The 13,818-nt window shown below is 39.9% G+C and overlaps 1 protein-coding gene across 6 annotated transcripts in view; it reads left to right on the top strand.

Annotated features, from left to right (window-relative positions):
• Positions 1-13,818, top strand: part of MACROD2 (mono-ADP ribosylhydrolase 2) — a 3,509,413-nt gene that overhangs the window by 2,807,831 nt on the left and 687,764 nt on the right. For all 6 annotated transcript variants that reach the window (XM_073628250.1, XM_073628248.1, XM_073628249.1 and 3 more), the window contains exon 8: positions 6,522-6,595. In XM_073628250.1, the coding sequence (XP_073484351.1) occupies positions 6,522-6,595 (74 nt within the window). The remainder of the gene's footprint in view (positions 1-6,521; positions 6,596-13,818) is intronic.

Genomic DNA, 13,818 nt, shown 5'->3' with positions numbered 1-13,818 from the left:
CCCCCTGCCGGGAGAACACAATGGCTCCATAGGAGGGATACCTCCATCAACACTGCCTATGTTGATGGGGAAATCGAGCAATTTTCTTTCCTGCAACCTGTGGTCCCTTCCTCCATCCCCCTATGGCTGGCTTTACAGTCATTGAGAACCTGCATCTAAACAAAATACCATAGCCAAAAATTGCTGCAGCTTCCATTCCAAGATTTAAAGTAGATGTAATCCCTAACTGAATAGCATGTAGCTTCACAAACCACTGTGCATCATAAACAATTGCCATTTTTGTTTAAATAAATATTTTTCTTAGGGTGTGTTTCCTAATAGTGACAATAGTGGATCATGCCTGCATAATGCATGTTCAGCCACTAGTAAAGGTTATGTGACAGAACACCAGCACAACAGCGTGATCGGGAGACCGTGTCAGAGAGCTGTCACCAGTGGCGGCTCCGAGCGCAATGCTCTGCGTCCGGAGCCCACTCTATTTTAAAGCCTTTTAGAGCCTCTGGCTCTAACCAGTTGCTTCAAAAAACAACCCCGTCGCTGTAATTCATGCGCCTGGCATTCATGAATAGGGGGTGGCAGCGGCGATGGAAAGAGGAGGCGGCACCCATGCACCCTTAATGGACAGGCCACCCCTGGTTGCCCCCCTTTAACTGGAAGTGTCTAAATAAGCACCTTTATGGCAGAATTATAAGATATTCTTTAACGGCTTGCCGACTACCTCATGTAGGACTCGGAGTTTGGCAGCAGAGCCCCGCTCCGCCCCCCTGTCAGTGCACAATATCACAGCAGGGGAGATCACTGTACTAACATTGGATTTTTAGTACAGTGGCTCCGATCTAAGCTGTCAGAAAAAAGAGTAGTGGTGTGTACGAGGCTTTAGTTATATTTACAGCATTAAAGAGGGCTTGAAGCATTGTTTTTCCAGGAAGGATAAGTAGTTTATTTCTTCTAGACATGTGCGGTGCATTTCGTTCTGAATTAATATTTGAACACATTTTTTGTTATTCAGAGATTTGGATATATCCGAATACCCAAATTACAATATAAACTAGTTTTACCAAACCGAATAATGAAACAAAATTTGTCCTAATATTTTTGTTTCAAATTTTACATCGAACTCCAGACGAATTCTAACTGTACACATATTGCTGAAATCAAAGACTGTGGGGTTGATTTACTAAAGGCAAATAGACTTTGCACTTTGCAAAGTGCAATTGCACTCTGAAAGAGCAGTTGCTCCAGACTTTAGTAAATGAGCAGAAGCTCTGCTGACTTCCACCATCCAATCACGTGCAAGCAAAATTGCTGTTCTTTAAAATTTTCCTAGCATATGATTGGGTGTTCTTTGCACAGGGAAGCTTTAACTCATTTACTAAGCTCTGGAGCAAATGCACTTGCAGAGTGCAATTGCACTTTGCAAGGTGCACATTATATTTGCATTTAGTAAATCAACCCCTGTGTGTGTTATTAGAGTACCATTTTGAAATAATGCTGTTTTTGTTAAGCCAAAGGTGACTTAAAGAGTCATTGTAATCATGAAGATTTTTCTTTTGTTTGTTCACTTTGCCACATTCAAATTGAAAAAAAAAAATTTTAAGTTTTCGATTCAACTGACTCAAAATGTATCAATCTGAACGTTTTGAAATAAAAAAAAATCGGTAAATTTGAAGAAAATTTGAAAACGACATAAAACGAATTCCGAATACGAATCCCGAATACGAATTGAACAAATCAACTGAATTTAACAAAACTAAATAACTAGATCAACGAATCGTAATGAAACAAATTTTTTCCTCATACACATGTCTATTTGAGACTGTTCCCTTTACACATTAAAAAATATATCCACCCTCCGACCCCCAGGACCCCATTCTTCCCTCATTTGAGACCCCCTGCATCTATTTGTTTTATTCTCTTACACACCTTATTTCACCAGTGTTTTGGCTTTCTCCTTTTGCTTCTTGTCAGAAATTCTTTTGGAATTCTAGGGGAAAAAAAAAAAAAAAAAAGGTATTGATAATTAGAGTTCTGGACCTGTAATTTGCTAGGCCTTCTTGAACCCTCTTAGTTGCATCTTGTTTAAATAAATCACATATAAATGTAATAATTGACAGATCTCTCTGACTGCTGATAAATATTGGTAATTGTCTATCATCCTAACATGACTCACATTAGCTGCGTTGTTCGTCGCCACTCTTTAGTAACCCTAAAGTTAATCCCTTTTCATGTTTTCCTTATTTTGTTCTCTCCCTGTGCCTTGAAAACGTATTTATACCCCTTGAAATTTTCCAAATTTTGTCATGTTACAAACAAAAACGTAATTGTATTTTTTGGGGATTTTATGTGATAGACCAACACAAAGTGGCTCATAATTGTGAAATTGAAGGAAAATAAAAAAAGGGTTTCCAATTTTTTAACAAATAAATATCTGAAAAGAGTGGCGTGCATTTCTATTTAGCCCTCTTTACTCTGATACCCCTAACTAAAATCTAGTGGAACCAATTGCCTTCAGAAGTCACCTAATTAGTAAATAGAGTCCACCTGTGTGTAATTTAATCTCAGTATAAATACAGCTGTTCTGTGAAGCCCTCAGAGGTTTGTTAGAGAATCTTAGTGAACAAACAGCAACACACAAGAACACACCACACAGGTCAGGGATAAAGTTGTGGAGATGTTTAAAGCAGGGTTAGGTTATAAAAACATATCCCAAGCTTTGAACATCTCATAGAGAACTGTTCAATCCATCAGCCAAAAATGGATAGCGTATGGCACAACTGCAAACCTACCAAGACATGGCCGTCCACCTAAACTAACAGACTGGGCAAGGAGAGCATTAATCAGAGAAGCAGCCAAGAGGCCCATGGTAACTCTGGAGGAGCTGCAGTGATCCACAGCACAGATGGGAGAATCTGTCCACAGGACAACTATTAATCGAGCACTCCACAAATCTGGCCTTTATGGAAGAGTGGCAAGAAGAAAGCCATTGTTGAAAAAAAGCCATAAAACATCCTGTTTTCAGTTTGCAAGAAGCCATGTGGGGGACACAGCAAATATGTGGAAGAAGGTGCTCTGGTCAGATGAGACCAAAAATGAACTTTTTGGCCTAAAAGCAAAATGCTATGTGTGGCTGAAAACTAACACTACACATCATCCTGAACACACCATCCCCACCGTGAAACATGGTGTTGGCAGCATCATGTTGTAGGGATGCTCTTCTTCAGCAGGGACAGGGAAGCTGGTCAGAGTTGATGGGAAGATGGATGGAGCCAAATACAGGGCAATCTTAGAAGAAAACCTGTTAGAGTTTGCAAAAGACTTGAAACTGAGGCAGAGGTTCACCTTGCAGCAGGATAACGACCCTAAACATACAGCCAGAGCTACAATGGAATGGTTTAGATCAAAGCATATTCATGTGTTAGCATGGCCCAGTCAAAGTCCAGACCTAAATCCAATTGAGAATCTGTGGCAAGACTTGAAAATTGCTGTTCACAGACACTCTCCATCCAATCTGAAAGAGCTTGAGCTATTTTGCAAAGAAGAATGGGCAAAAATGTCACTCTCCTAGATGTGCAAAACTTGTAAAGACATACCCCAAAAGACTTGCAGTTGTAATGGTGGTTCTACAAAGTATTGACTCAGGGGGGCTGAATACAAATGCACGCCACTCTTTTCACATATTTATTTGTAAAAAAATTTGAAAATCATTTCTCATTTTCCTTCCACTTCTCAATAATGTGCCACTTTGTGTTGGTCTATCACATAAAATCACAATACAATACATTTACGTTTTTGGTTTCAAGGGGCATGAATAATTTTTCAAGGCACTGTAGATGACGTAATCACAATTTGATTTAGCAATTTATTTATTTTGATTGGTTACATTTTTTTTTCCAAATTGTTAAAGCAAAATAATCACTTTATTGAATAGCGTAAAATAGTACAGCTTTGTGCAGATAATTATAGTCTAATTATTACTGTCTCATGCTGTTCCAGTTCTGGAAAGAAAGCATGTGACATTCCATGTCACCTCTATAAATGTATACACAGCTGCCAGTTTATTACACTAATGGTTAAATGTTACATCTCTATTCTTCCAGGAGTCCTGTGATTGTCACAATTAACTGCTAACTTCATAAGCTACCTAGCAATCTACCCCCATGTCTGTATTAACTATTGCTGATGTTACAAAATCATTTTTTTTCTTTTAGTATGACAGCTGTTCAGTAATAATGCCTGGAAACAAACATTGCTATGGGCCTTTATTTGGTAGTTAATAGTGGCCTGGCAGCTGTTATTAGATATTATGCTGTGCTGGCTATATTGTTTCATTTGCGCTTGTGCTTAATATATTTATACATAGTATTGCTCTTAAGATGGCTTTCTTACTGTGTTTGCATTTGTAGTTTCCTAGAAAATGGCCCTAAACCATTAAGTATTTATATATCGCTTAATTTGTGATTGCTCATCGTTTCATAACCGGGATGGCAAAGCATTGCAAATTTTAGAGCGAGTTAAAGGGCAACTCCAACTGGGAATGATAAGTGTATTGTGTAAATTATTCTTACATCTGTCTCTTGATTGACTGAATACATTCTGGAATGTGTGCTCTATGCCACCAGCATTTTAGGTGTTAGAGTCTTCTCCATGATCTTCTGCAAGACAAAATGCTAATGTTCACGGAAACACATTTTACTTGTCTGGACAGTTGTAGTGTGAAGGACTCTTATAAAGTGGAAAAACGGTTGAGAATAATGGCAATTTAAAGTTGAAGATTAATCTGCTTTTATTTAGTGTTTCTTGCCCTCCCACCATAAGCATGCTAATGACACAAAGGCAAAATTTGTTTAGCTTTGGATAGAGGGGAGATGGATTAGAACAGCTGTCTGTCAGTTTCTCTTGCTGTCTGTGTCCCCGTTAGAGTGATTAAACCTCTCTATTCGTCCTGTTTACCATCATCATTAAAAGTGAAAGTAAAATAAAATCCCATATTTTGGGTCGTCCACAGAAAAGTAATAGAGGGGAACTCTTCCAATGGGGACACTAGCTCTGGTGACCTAGGGGTTCCCAAGGAATTTCCTTAATTTACAGCGATTTCCTCTGACTTCCTGCTTGGCTATGGGATAGGAAGTGAAGGGAAATCTCCACAATGGGACACAGATGGCGAAAAAAAAATTGAGAGGGGTTATAACCCTCTTCCGACAGGTCATTGTTGGTAAAGTTGAATAAAGACACTAGTCTATCCAGTTCAACCTGTGTGGGTGTTTGTGTCGACACCACAGAATCCTGGCAGATGGCCACACCTCCCTCCACCAGCACACTGAAGGTGATTTATGACCTCATCTGCGCATGTTTCCCTATGAGACTGTGTATTGGGGAGGGTCTTTTCCCTCCACTTAGGTCTTAGATTACACTTTGCTCTGTGCTCTATGCTGCACAGTGTGAGAAGTCAGATCTCTGCCCCCCGTTTGCTGGAGCTGAGACACAGCCTTTGATCTGTATGTTTTAGACAGCTGTAGAGAAAAAAAGTGAGCATACAACTTCTGTAGAAGGATTTGTATCATCTCCGTGTATTACCTGCGGATTATTCACTCATTGGGTAAATGTATGGGTTTACAAAAACTTAGAACTAGGAATTGCACTTCATATAGGGTTTTGATGAGGTGGTGTGGCTTCCACATACTGTAAATTTGCAAATGTATGCAGCTAAAACCTCTATTTTTATAGTAAAGTGTTGGAGGAGTACTGTCTATTTTTTATTTTGGATTTCTATGGCACCACCATTAGCCACGTATCCCTCTAAACTGACTTTGGGTGGGACAAGTTCATGAAGGTGCTTTTACATTCAATTTAGAAGGAGGAAGTTACAAGGCTTGAAGTTTTTAGTAGACATTTATAGATGGCAATGCAGATTGCAGTATTCAGACCGCAGAAGTATCAGAGTGTGCTTTAGATCTTTAACATTCTCCTTAACTTTCCACCACTACACCATTAACGTTGTAGGTTTATATCTGATATCCTTGACCTACAAGGTTGTTTCTCACAGCTATCTAAACAAGATCATTGGAGACAGTGTGAAGAATTAGGACGGTATAATTTTACTGTAATTAATGCAGCTGTAAATGCTTAGCTATTGCCAGCATGAAATATGGATATCTTCGGCCATAACATCTGCTGCAGGATTCACCACTCCCTTTCTTCAAGCTCACTTAGGTGACCTAAATAAATAAATGTGAGAAAATGGGCTATTGCATATTAAACTTTATATCCTTCAAGGGTTGATAACGGCAAAGAAAAAAAAAGTAGGACAAACATCCCTGGCTGTAAGAATAAGATGTATTTCAAATTTAACAATTGCATTATGCATGCTTTGTTTTGTTGTATCAGCATAACACTTGGAGACTTCTCCGATCGTAAACTCTGAGAGTGCATTATTTTTCATTACACTGTACGTCCCAAATACATTCATTTTTGTTTGCATCTCTCTGCTTGCTGATTGTATTTTTTTTTTAATAATCATTTAGGATTTCCAAATGAGCCAGCAGCTTGCATAGCCTTGAACACAGCCAAAGAATGGTTGACGAAAAATCAAGATGAGGTAAGCGAAATATCAGCTGAGTTGTAAGGTTATTTTTCTCAACAGTGATTAGTGCCAAATATGCTACTTGTTTTGTTACATACTTATACTTGTTTTGTTAGATGCTGTACATGAGCACACAAAATGTTCTTATATATAAACGCTATATTGCCAAAAGTATTGAGACGCTTGCCTTTACACACATTTAATGGAATCCCGGTCTTAGTCCGTAGGGTTCAATATTGAGTTGGCCCACCCTTTGCAGCTATAACAGCTTCAACTCTTCTGGGAAGGCTGTACACAAGGTTTAGAAGTGTGTCTATGAGAATGTTTGAGCATTCTTCCGGAAGCACGTTTATGAGGTCAGGCACTGGACTTGGCTTTGTGCACTGGTCCAATTCATTTGTTGGAGGGGGGGTTATGGTGTGGGGTTGTTTTTCAGGATTGGGCATGGCCCCTTAGTTCCAATGAAGGGAACTTTTAAGGTATCAGCATACAAAGACATTTTGGACAATTTCATACTCCCAAGGGGATGGCCCCTTCCTGTTCCAACATGACTGCTCATCAGTGCGCAAAGAAAGGTCAATAAAGACATGGATGAGCAACTTTGGGGTGGAGGTACTTGACTGGCCTGCACAGAGTCCTGACCTCAACCTGATAGAACACCTTTGGGATGAATTAGAGCAGAGACTACGAGCCAGGCCTTTTCGTCCACGTCAGTGCCTGACCTCATAAATGCGCTTCTGGAAGATGGGGCGATCATTCCCATAGACAAACTCCTAAACCTTGTGGACAGTCTTCCCAGAAGAGTTGAAGCTGTTATAGCTGCAAAGGATGGACCAACTCAGTATTAAACTCTACGGACTAAGACTGGGATGCTATTAACATTTATGTGTGTGTAAAGGCAGGCATCCCAATACTTTAGGCAATATTGTGTGTGTGTGTGTGTGTGTGTGTGCGTGTGCGCATGTTCACGCGTGTGTGTGTGTGTGTGTATATTATATATATATATAAATGCATATATATCAGTCATAAAATGGGTGTGTTCAATAAGGGAATAAGGGTGCACCATTGGCAGAAGAGTTGTGCACATGTCCTCGTAACCACTATAAATAAGTATATACAGAGGGGACCCAAAAAAATGTATACACACTTCAACATGAAAAATATAAATATCAAAGGTTAGCTGTAAATCATGTTTGAATTGTGCAATCACATTAGGTGCTCAAAGAGGTTACCTTTAGCATCCAATCACCTTTTGATTTTGGTGATCTACTGCATGAACAACATTGACTAGAGTGTCCACAGGAATTGTTCTGCATTATGTTTCAATTTTTTCCCATAGTGTAGGTGGTTTTCTAAGGTACACCACATCCTTTAGTGTTCCCCACAGATAGAATGTGAGGGATGTTAAGTTCAGGGAATGTGGATCGAATTCCTGTCTCATTGTGCTTATTGTTTGACAGACTTTTGCAAATTAGTGTGAATGTTTAGTCGTGTTTGTGGTTCTGTCCTAACTTACTTTGCCATTGTCGTTGAACTTCACACGCATTTTCAAATGATATAAAAAGAAAAAAACTGCGCTATTACTAAGCAATAAAACTAAGCTGCGACTAAAAAGTGTTATACGACACTAAGCAGAAATAGAAAACAGAAAGTCGCGCTGAATGGTGGAAATCGTGGGACAATTGAAATGTGCTCACAATAATGGGTGCCAAAAGGCCACACTGGGTAAACTTGAAAATTAGCAGATCTACTACATGAAAAAAAAGAATGACTACACTAAATAATGCTCAATAAACTGCGTAATACATCAAATGTACTGCAATAAAAATTAAAAAATAAAATAAATGAAAAAAATATAAATTATACCGTGATAAAATGAAAATAATAACAAATAATGAAGAAATAAATATTGAACTGTATAATAAATCAAGTGACTAGGTGAAAAAAATCCATAGTGAAATTTAAAAAATTAAAAAATATATAGACCATAACATGATAATTAGTCCATAAAAAGCTGGTGATTCTTCAAATAGTGATGTGCTGTAGAATTCCACAAATATAGTGACAAGTGAAAATTGCCTCCACCACAGAAAACACTGCCGCTTACCAGAACTCGTAGTCCCTTATTACAGGGGACCACACAGAGCAGATGGCTGTAACCCCAGCCCGGGATCTCACTGGCAAACACTGGGTGCCTCAGCCTCAATAGAAACAGTCCGCAGATGGATCAATTCGGATGGGTAGTATGTTCACCATAAAACAAAGGCTTCACATAGCATAACATCCTTTAAATTTATTCTTATTTAGTAAGACAAATAAAAACTTACAAGAAAGCAGACAATATTGGGCATATTAGGCATAAAAACGAGCCGGCCAGCTTTAAAACAGCCCGTAGCATTACTACGCATTTCTGCCATAATTCAATTTGGGTTTTAAAAAGGGGCATTGATAACAACTGTTGAGGTGTGTATACATTTTTACATACTCTGTGTATATACAAAAAACAGATACTGACCCATTACGATGCTTCATCAGGTTTCATGTTTTTTTGATAAGTTTGTAACTCTTTTAATAAACATACAAGGTGCTGCAGATTGGACTTATTTTCTATGCACTGGAGATTGGGTGATCTCAATTGTCAGGGCTGTTCAGCTGTCCTGACCAGTTTGTAAATGCATAGAATATATAGCCATGTCATATATAGCCTTAGGTTTAGAGGCATAGGCCTCTGTGACACAGGCCCTTACCCCTAAATGTAAGGAGTATACATGATAAGCCATAACATTATGACCATTGACAGGTAAAGGGAATACCTTGTTACAATGGCATCTGAAAAATGGTGGGATATATTAGGCAGCAAGTGAACATGTTGACCATAAAGTTAATATGGTGAAAGCCGAAAAAAAAATGGACATTGCTGTTTGTTGTGTATGGGGCTGTGAAGCCCATGGTGACCCATGTCCACAGCCAAAAGCTTCTACAATGGTCACATGAACATCAGAACTGGACTATGGAGCAATGGAAGAAGGTGGCCTGGTCTGATCAATAACATTTTCTTTTACATCATGTGGATGGCCGGGTGCGTGTGCATCACTTACCTGGGGAAGAGATATTGGCAAGTTGGCAAAGGCAGTGTGATGCTTTGGGCAACGTTCTGCTGGTAAACCTTGGGCCCAGCCATTCATGTGGATGTTACTTTGGTTTCCATGACTCAATGGGTCAGGGCTGTTTTAGCAAAAGGGGGCCATACTCAATATTAGATTGGTGGTTCATAATGTTATGGCTGATCGGTGTAAATATGTATATAGACTTATAGACCTTAGTTTTAGAGGCATATGCCTCTAGGCCTGTCTTAGAGCTCACACTGTAAAGTAAGTCCACTTTAAAGACAATTGCTCTATTTGCCCAAGGCAAGTGTCCGTATTTATAGGCAATTGGATGACCTCTGATGCTTCTTGTATTTTAAGTGCATTCAGGGATCTAAACATAAGTGATTGAAGTATTAGAATTATTTTTAGCTATAGAGAGTATCTGCGTCTGTGAATGCTTTTATATATGGACTTATCTGTATTCATGTAGGGTAGGGAACATAATATAAGCTCCTTAAAAAGGTGACCAATATTTTCTTCATTGGGACCATCTTTTCTGTCAAAGGGATAGGACTTACATAGCCAGAAGCTGTTTGTTCGCATGCTACGGTTGTAGTATTCTGCTCTTTAGATATACAATAGACACCATTAATCTAGTGTTCTACAATGCTGTGAAAAAGTATTTGCTCCCTTTCAGATTTTTTTTTTTTTGCATATTTGTCACACTTAAATGACTCAGATCATTAAACAAATTTTATTATTACACAAAGATAACCCGAGTAAATACAAAATGCAGTTTTTAAATGATGGTTTCATGTATTAAGGCAAAAAAGCTGTCCAAACCTGCCTGGCTTTATGTAAAAAAGTAATTGCCCCCTAAACCTAATAACTGGTTGTGCCACCCTTGGCGGCAACAACTGCAATCAAGCATTTTCGATAACTGGCAATGAGTCTTTCACATTGCTGTGGAGCAATTTTGGCCCACTCTTCTTTGCAGAATTGTTTAATTCAGCCACATTGGAGGGTTTTCCAGCATGAACGGCCTGTGTAAGGTCATGATACAGCATCTCAATTGCATTTAAGTCCAAGCTTTGAATAGACCACTCCAAAACCTAAAGTTTTCTTTGTTTGAACCATTTGGAGGTGGACTTGCTGTTCATTGATCATTGTCCCGTTGCAATAGCCCAAGTGCACTTGAGCTTGAGGTCACGAACTGATGACCGAACATTCTCCTTTAGGATTTTTTGGTAGTACTCAGAATTCATGGTTCCATCAATTATGGTAAGTTGTCCAGGTCCTGAAGCTGCAAAGCAGCCCCAGACCATCACGCTACCACCGTCATGTCTGAGTGTTGGTATGATGTTCTTGTTATGAAATGCTGTATTCGTTTTATTCCAGATGTAACGGGGCGCACACCTTCCAAAAAGTTCAATTTTTGTCTCATCAGTCCACAGAATATTTGCCTAAAAGTCTTGGGGACAATCAAGATGTTTTTTGGTAAATGTGACATGAGCCTTTGTGTTCTTTTTGGTCAGCAGTGGCTTTGGCCTTGGAACTCATTTTTGCCCAGTCTTTCTTATTGTTGAATCATGAACACTGATCTTACCTGAGGCAAGTGAAGCCTGCAGTTCTTTAGATGTTGTTTTGGGTTCCTTTATGACCTCCTGGATGAGTCGTCGTCATGCTCTTGGAGTAATTTTTGTAGGCCGGCCATTCCTGGGAAGGTTCACCACTGTTCTAAGTTATCTCCATTTGTGGATAATGGCTCTCCCTGTGGTCCACTGGCATGCCAAAGCCTTAGAAATGGCTTTGAAACCCATCCTAGACCGATACATGTTTGTTTCTAATTAATAAACATGCAATGGTGACAGGGACTTGATGGAAAGAGACAACTTGCCCACATCCCTAGATAGATACACAATGAGAGATTTTTCCTCTTATTGGGACTTTGAAGGGCAGGGGTCTCAAAACAATGTCTCAAAAGTATTATAAACAATAATTTTATTTATCAAAAGGTTAAAAAAGACATAGCAATTGGTCAAAGAAGAAAAAAGATGGATGCCAAAGTTTAGATGATGATATTACAACAATTGTACATGACAATATTTCAAAGATACACTTCACCCCACAAAAAACTGTTTCAGCAATACTGTACAGTGAAGCCCGACGTGTTTTGAGGTTTTATGCGTGACCTCTTCTTCAGGGGCTGATGGTTTAGGTATATTGTCTGTCCGAGGACATTTTATAGAACAAAAAAGGGGAAGAAAAAAAAAGCAAGAAAAGAAAAAATAATAAAGTAAACAACACCATATAGTACAAGCATAAAAACATATTTACATGACATGAACATCGTATGTAGTGTAGTACGTAAAAAAGTATGTTCTAACCGTGTTGTTCCTTAATCAGCATCAAATAGCATCCAATTTAGACAAATAGAGGGGATGTAGTGGTTTGCCGGTAAGGTCCAGAGCCACAGGCCACTGCTTTCACCAAAGGACCAAAAGCTTCCACAAACCAGGACACGCCACAAAGGGCATCCTACCCACCAGCCTCTGATGCTGTAAGTGTTGATAATTATAACCTATTGTTGTCCACTAAGAAGAAAAAATAAAAACAATATAATAGGGAAAGATATATATATATCCCATGCACAAGGGGGAAAACAGCATTGTATCATATTGGACACATTGCTGCTAATGAAGTTACTTACTGGGGCTAGATATGTGTATTTTATACATACCTCTCAGCGTGCATAAGGATAAATTGCCCCTATGCTGGCTGTATTGAAGATATCTCGTACGGCACTGTCTGGTCTGTAGTACCGGGAGATGCACCAGTAAAGCCCATACAAACGGTAGCTACAATAGCAAAGAAAAGGATGAATAATGAGTATGGGCGTTAGAGTACCATTAGGTTTAAGTAAAAAACACAGCAAAAGCAGATAGTGAAGACAACTGAGGTCTGCATGTGGACAATCCTCCAAAAGCATATGTCAGTGTGCTATGCTCTGCATGTAAATACAGGCTGAGCTCCAAACAAAAAAAGGGGGATTTGTTGTCCATATAGTCTGTAAGGGAGAGCTGCACAGCTTACCTCAAAGAGCTTGAAAGGCTGCACGTCCAAACCCACTCTCACCTCGTCATAGAGACAGGCGTCTACACGTGCAGCCTTAATAGTACTGCTCATTAATAGTACTGCTCACAGCTGATTGAAGAGAGAGCATCATCGCTGGTGGGAGGGGCCGCCCTCCGAGTCCCCGGCGCGCAGGCCAACCCCCACACACGAGTGCCGCCCAGGAGAGGAAAACATCACATCCTGGGACGGGTGAACTCATGCTGGGAGGGAGCTGACGTCCGCGTCAGGGGCCTGCGGCGCGCTGATCGCCATGGTAATGGGATAAACATATCCCGACCAATGGCGATCATGGGAACGGAGGCCAAACACTGCCAAATCAAAACAGAAAGGCATTCTTGGCCCCCGTGCGCCGAGTGGGGTGTCCGGATGCAAGCCAAATGATCCCTGAATCCGCATAAGCCTGAAATCCAGGATCACAGCGGCACCACTATACACTGCCGAGACTCAGCACAGGGAGAGATGCACAAATGGAACTAGGTGATAACACAGAAACACATATGGCAATAGGAAAAACATGGAGACAGAGGAGGACATGGGTTAAATAATAATGATAACCTCTACATAGAAGGAGGGGTACATAATAACCAAGACATTGTATCCTCCTATGCCTAACTCCACCAAATATCTCACCCTAGTCTAGGGGTGTTGGTTAAAATTTGTCAGAATGTAAATCGAGAGAGAAAAAAGGAGGAATTAAAGGACCTCTAAATCGCATAAGATACATATGGTAATAATACTGAATCGCACCGACTAGTGGTTTTACCAGAAAAGGGGGGTACTCACCCCGGGGGGTCCCATTCAGATCCCCCCGAGGTGAAACCCTCCAAAAAAGGTCTAAAGGAAGTGGCATCGTTGAGGCCAGGTGCCTTGGTGGCCTGGAGGCAATAAATCCACTTCTGTTCCTTTTGTAGTAAGGTTTTGTTCCAATCCCCCCCACGTAACCCTGGGTGAACACGATCCAAAATCAGGAATGACACTTTGGGACAAATACCCGCATGGAAGATGGAAATGTGA

This window comes from Aquarana catesbeiana, linkage group LG04 (assembly GCF_042186555.1).
Source record: "Aquarana catesbeiana isolate 2022-GZ linkage group LG04, ASM4218655v1, whole genome shotgun sequence".
Classification (NCBI taxonomy): Eukaryota; Metazoa; Chordata; class Amphibia; order Anura; family Ranidae; genus Aquarana; species Aquarana catesbeiana.
The sequence above is the reverse complement of the archived record's forward strand: the minus strand, read 5'-3'. Positions and strand labels throughout refer to the sequence as shown.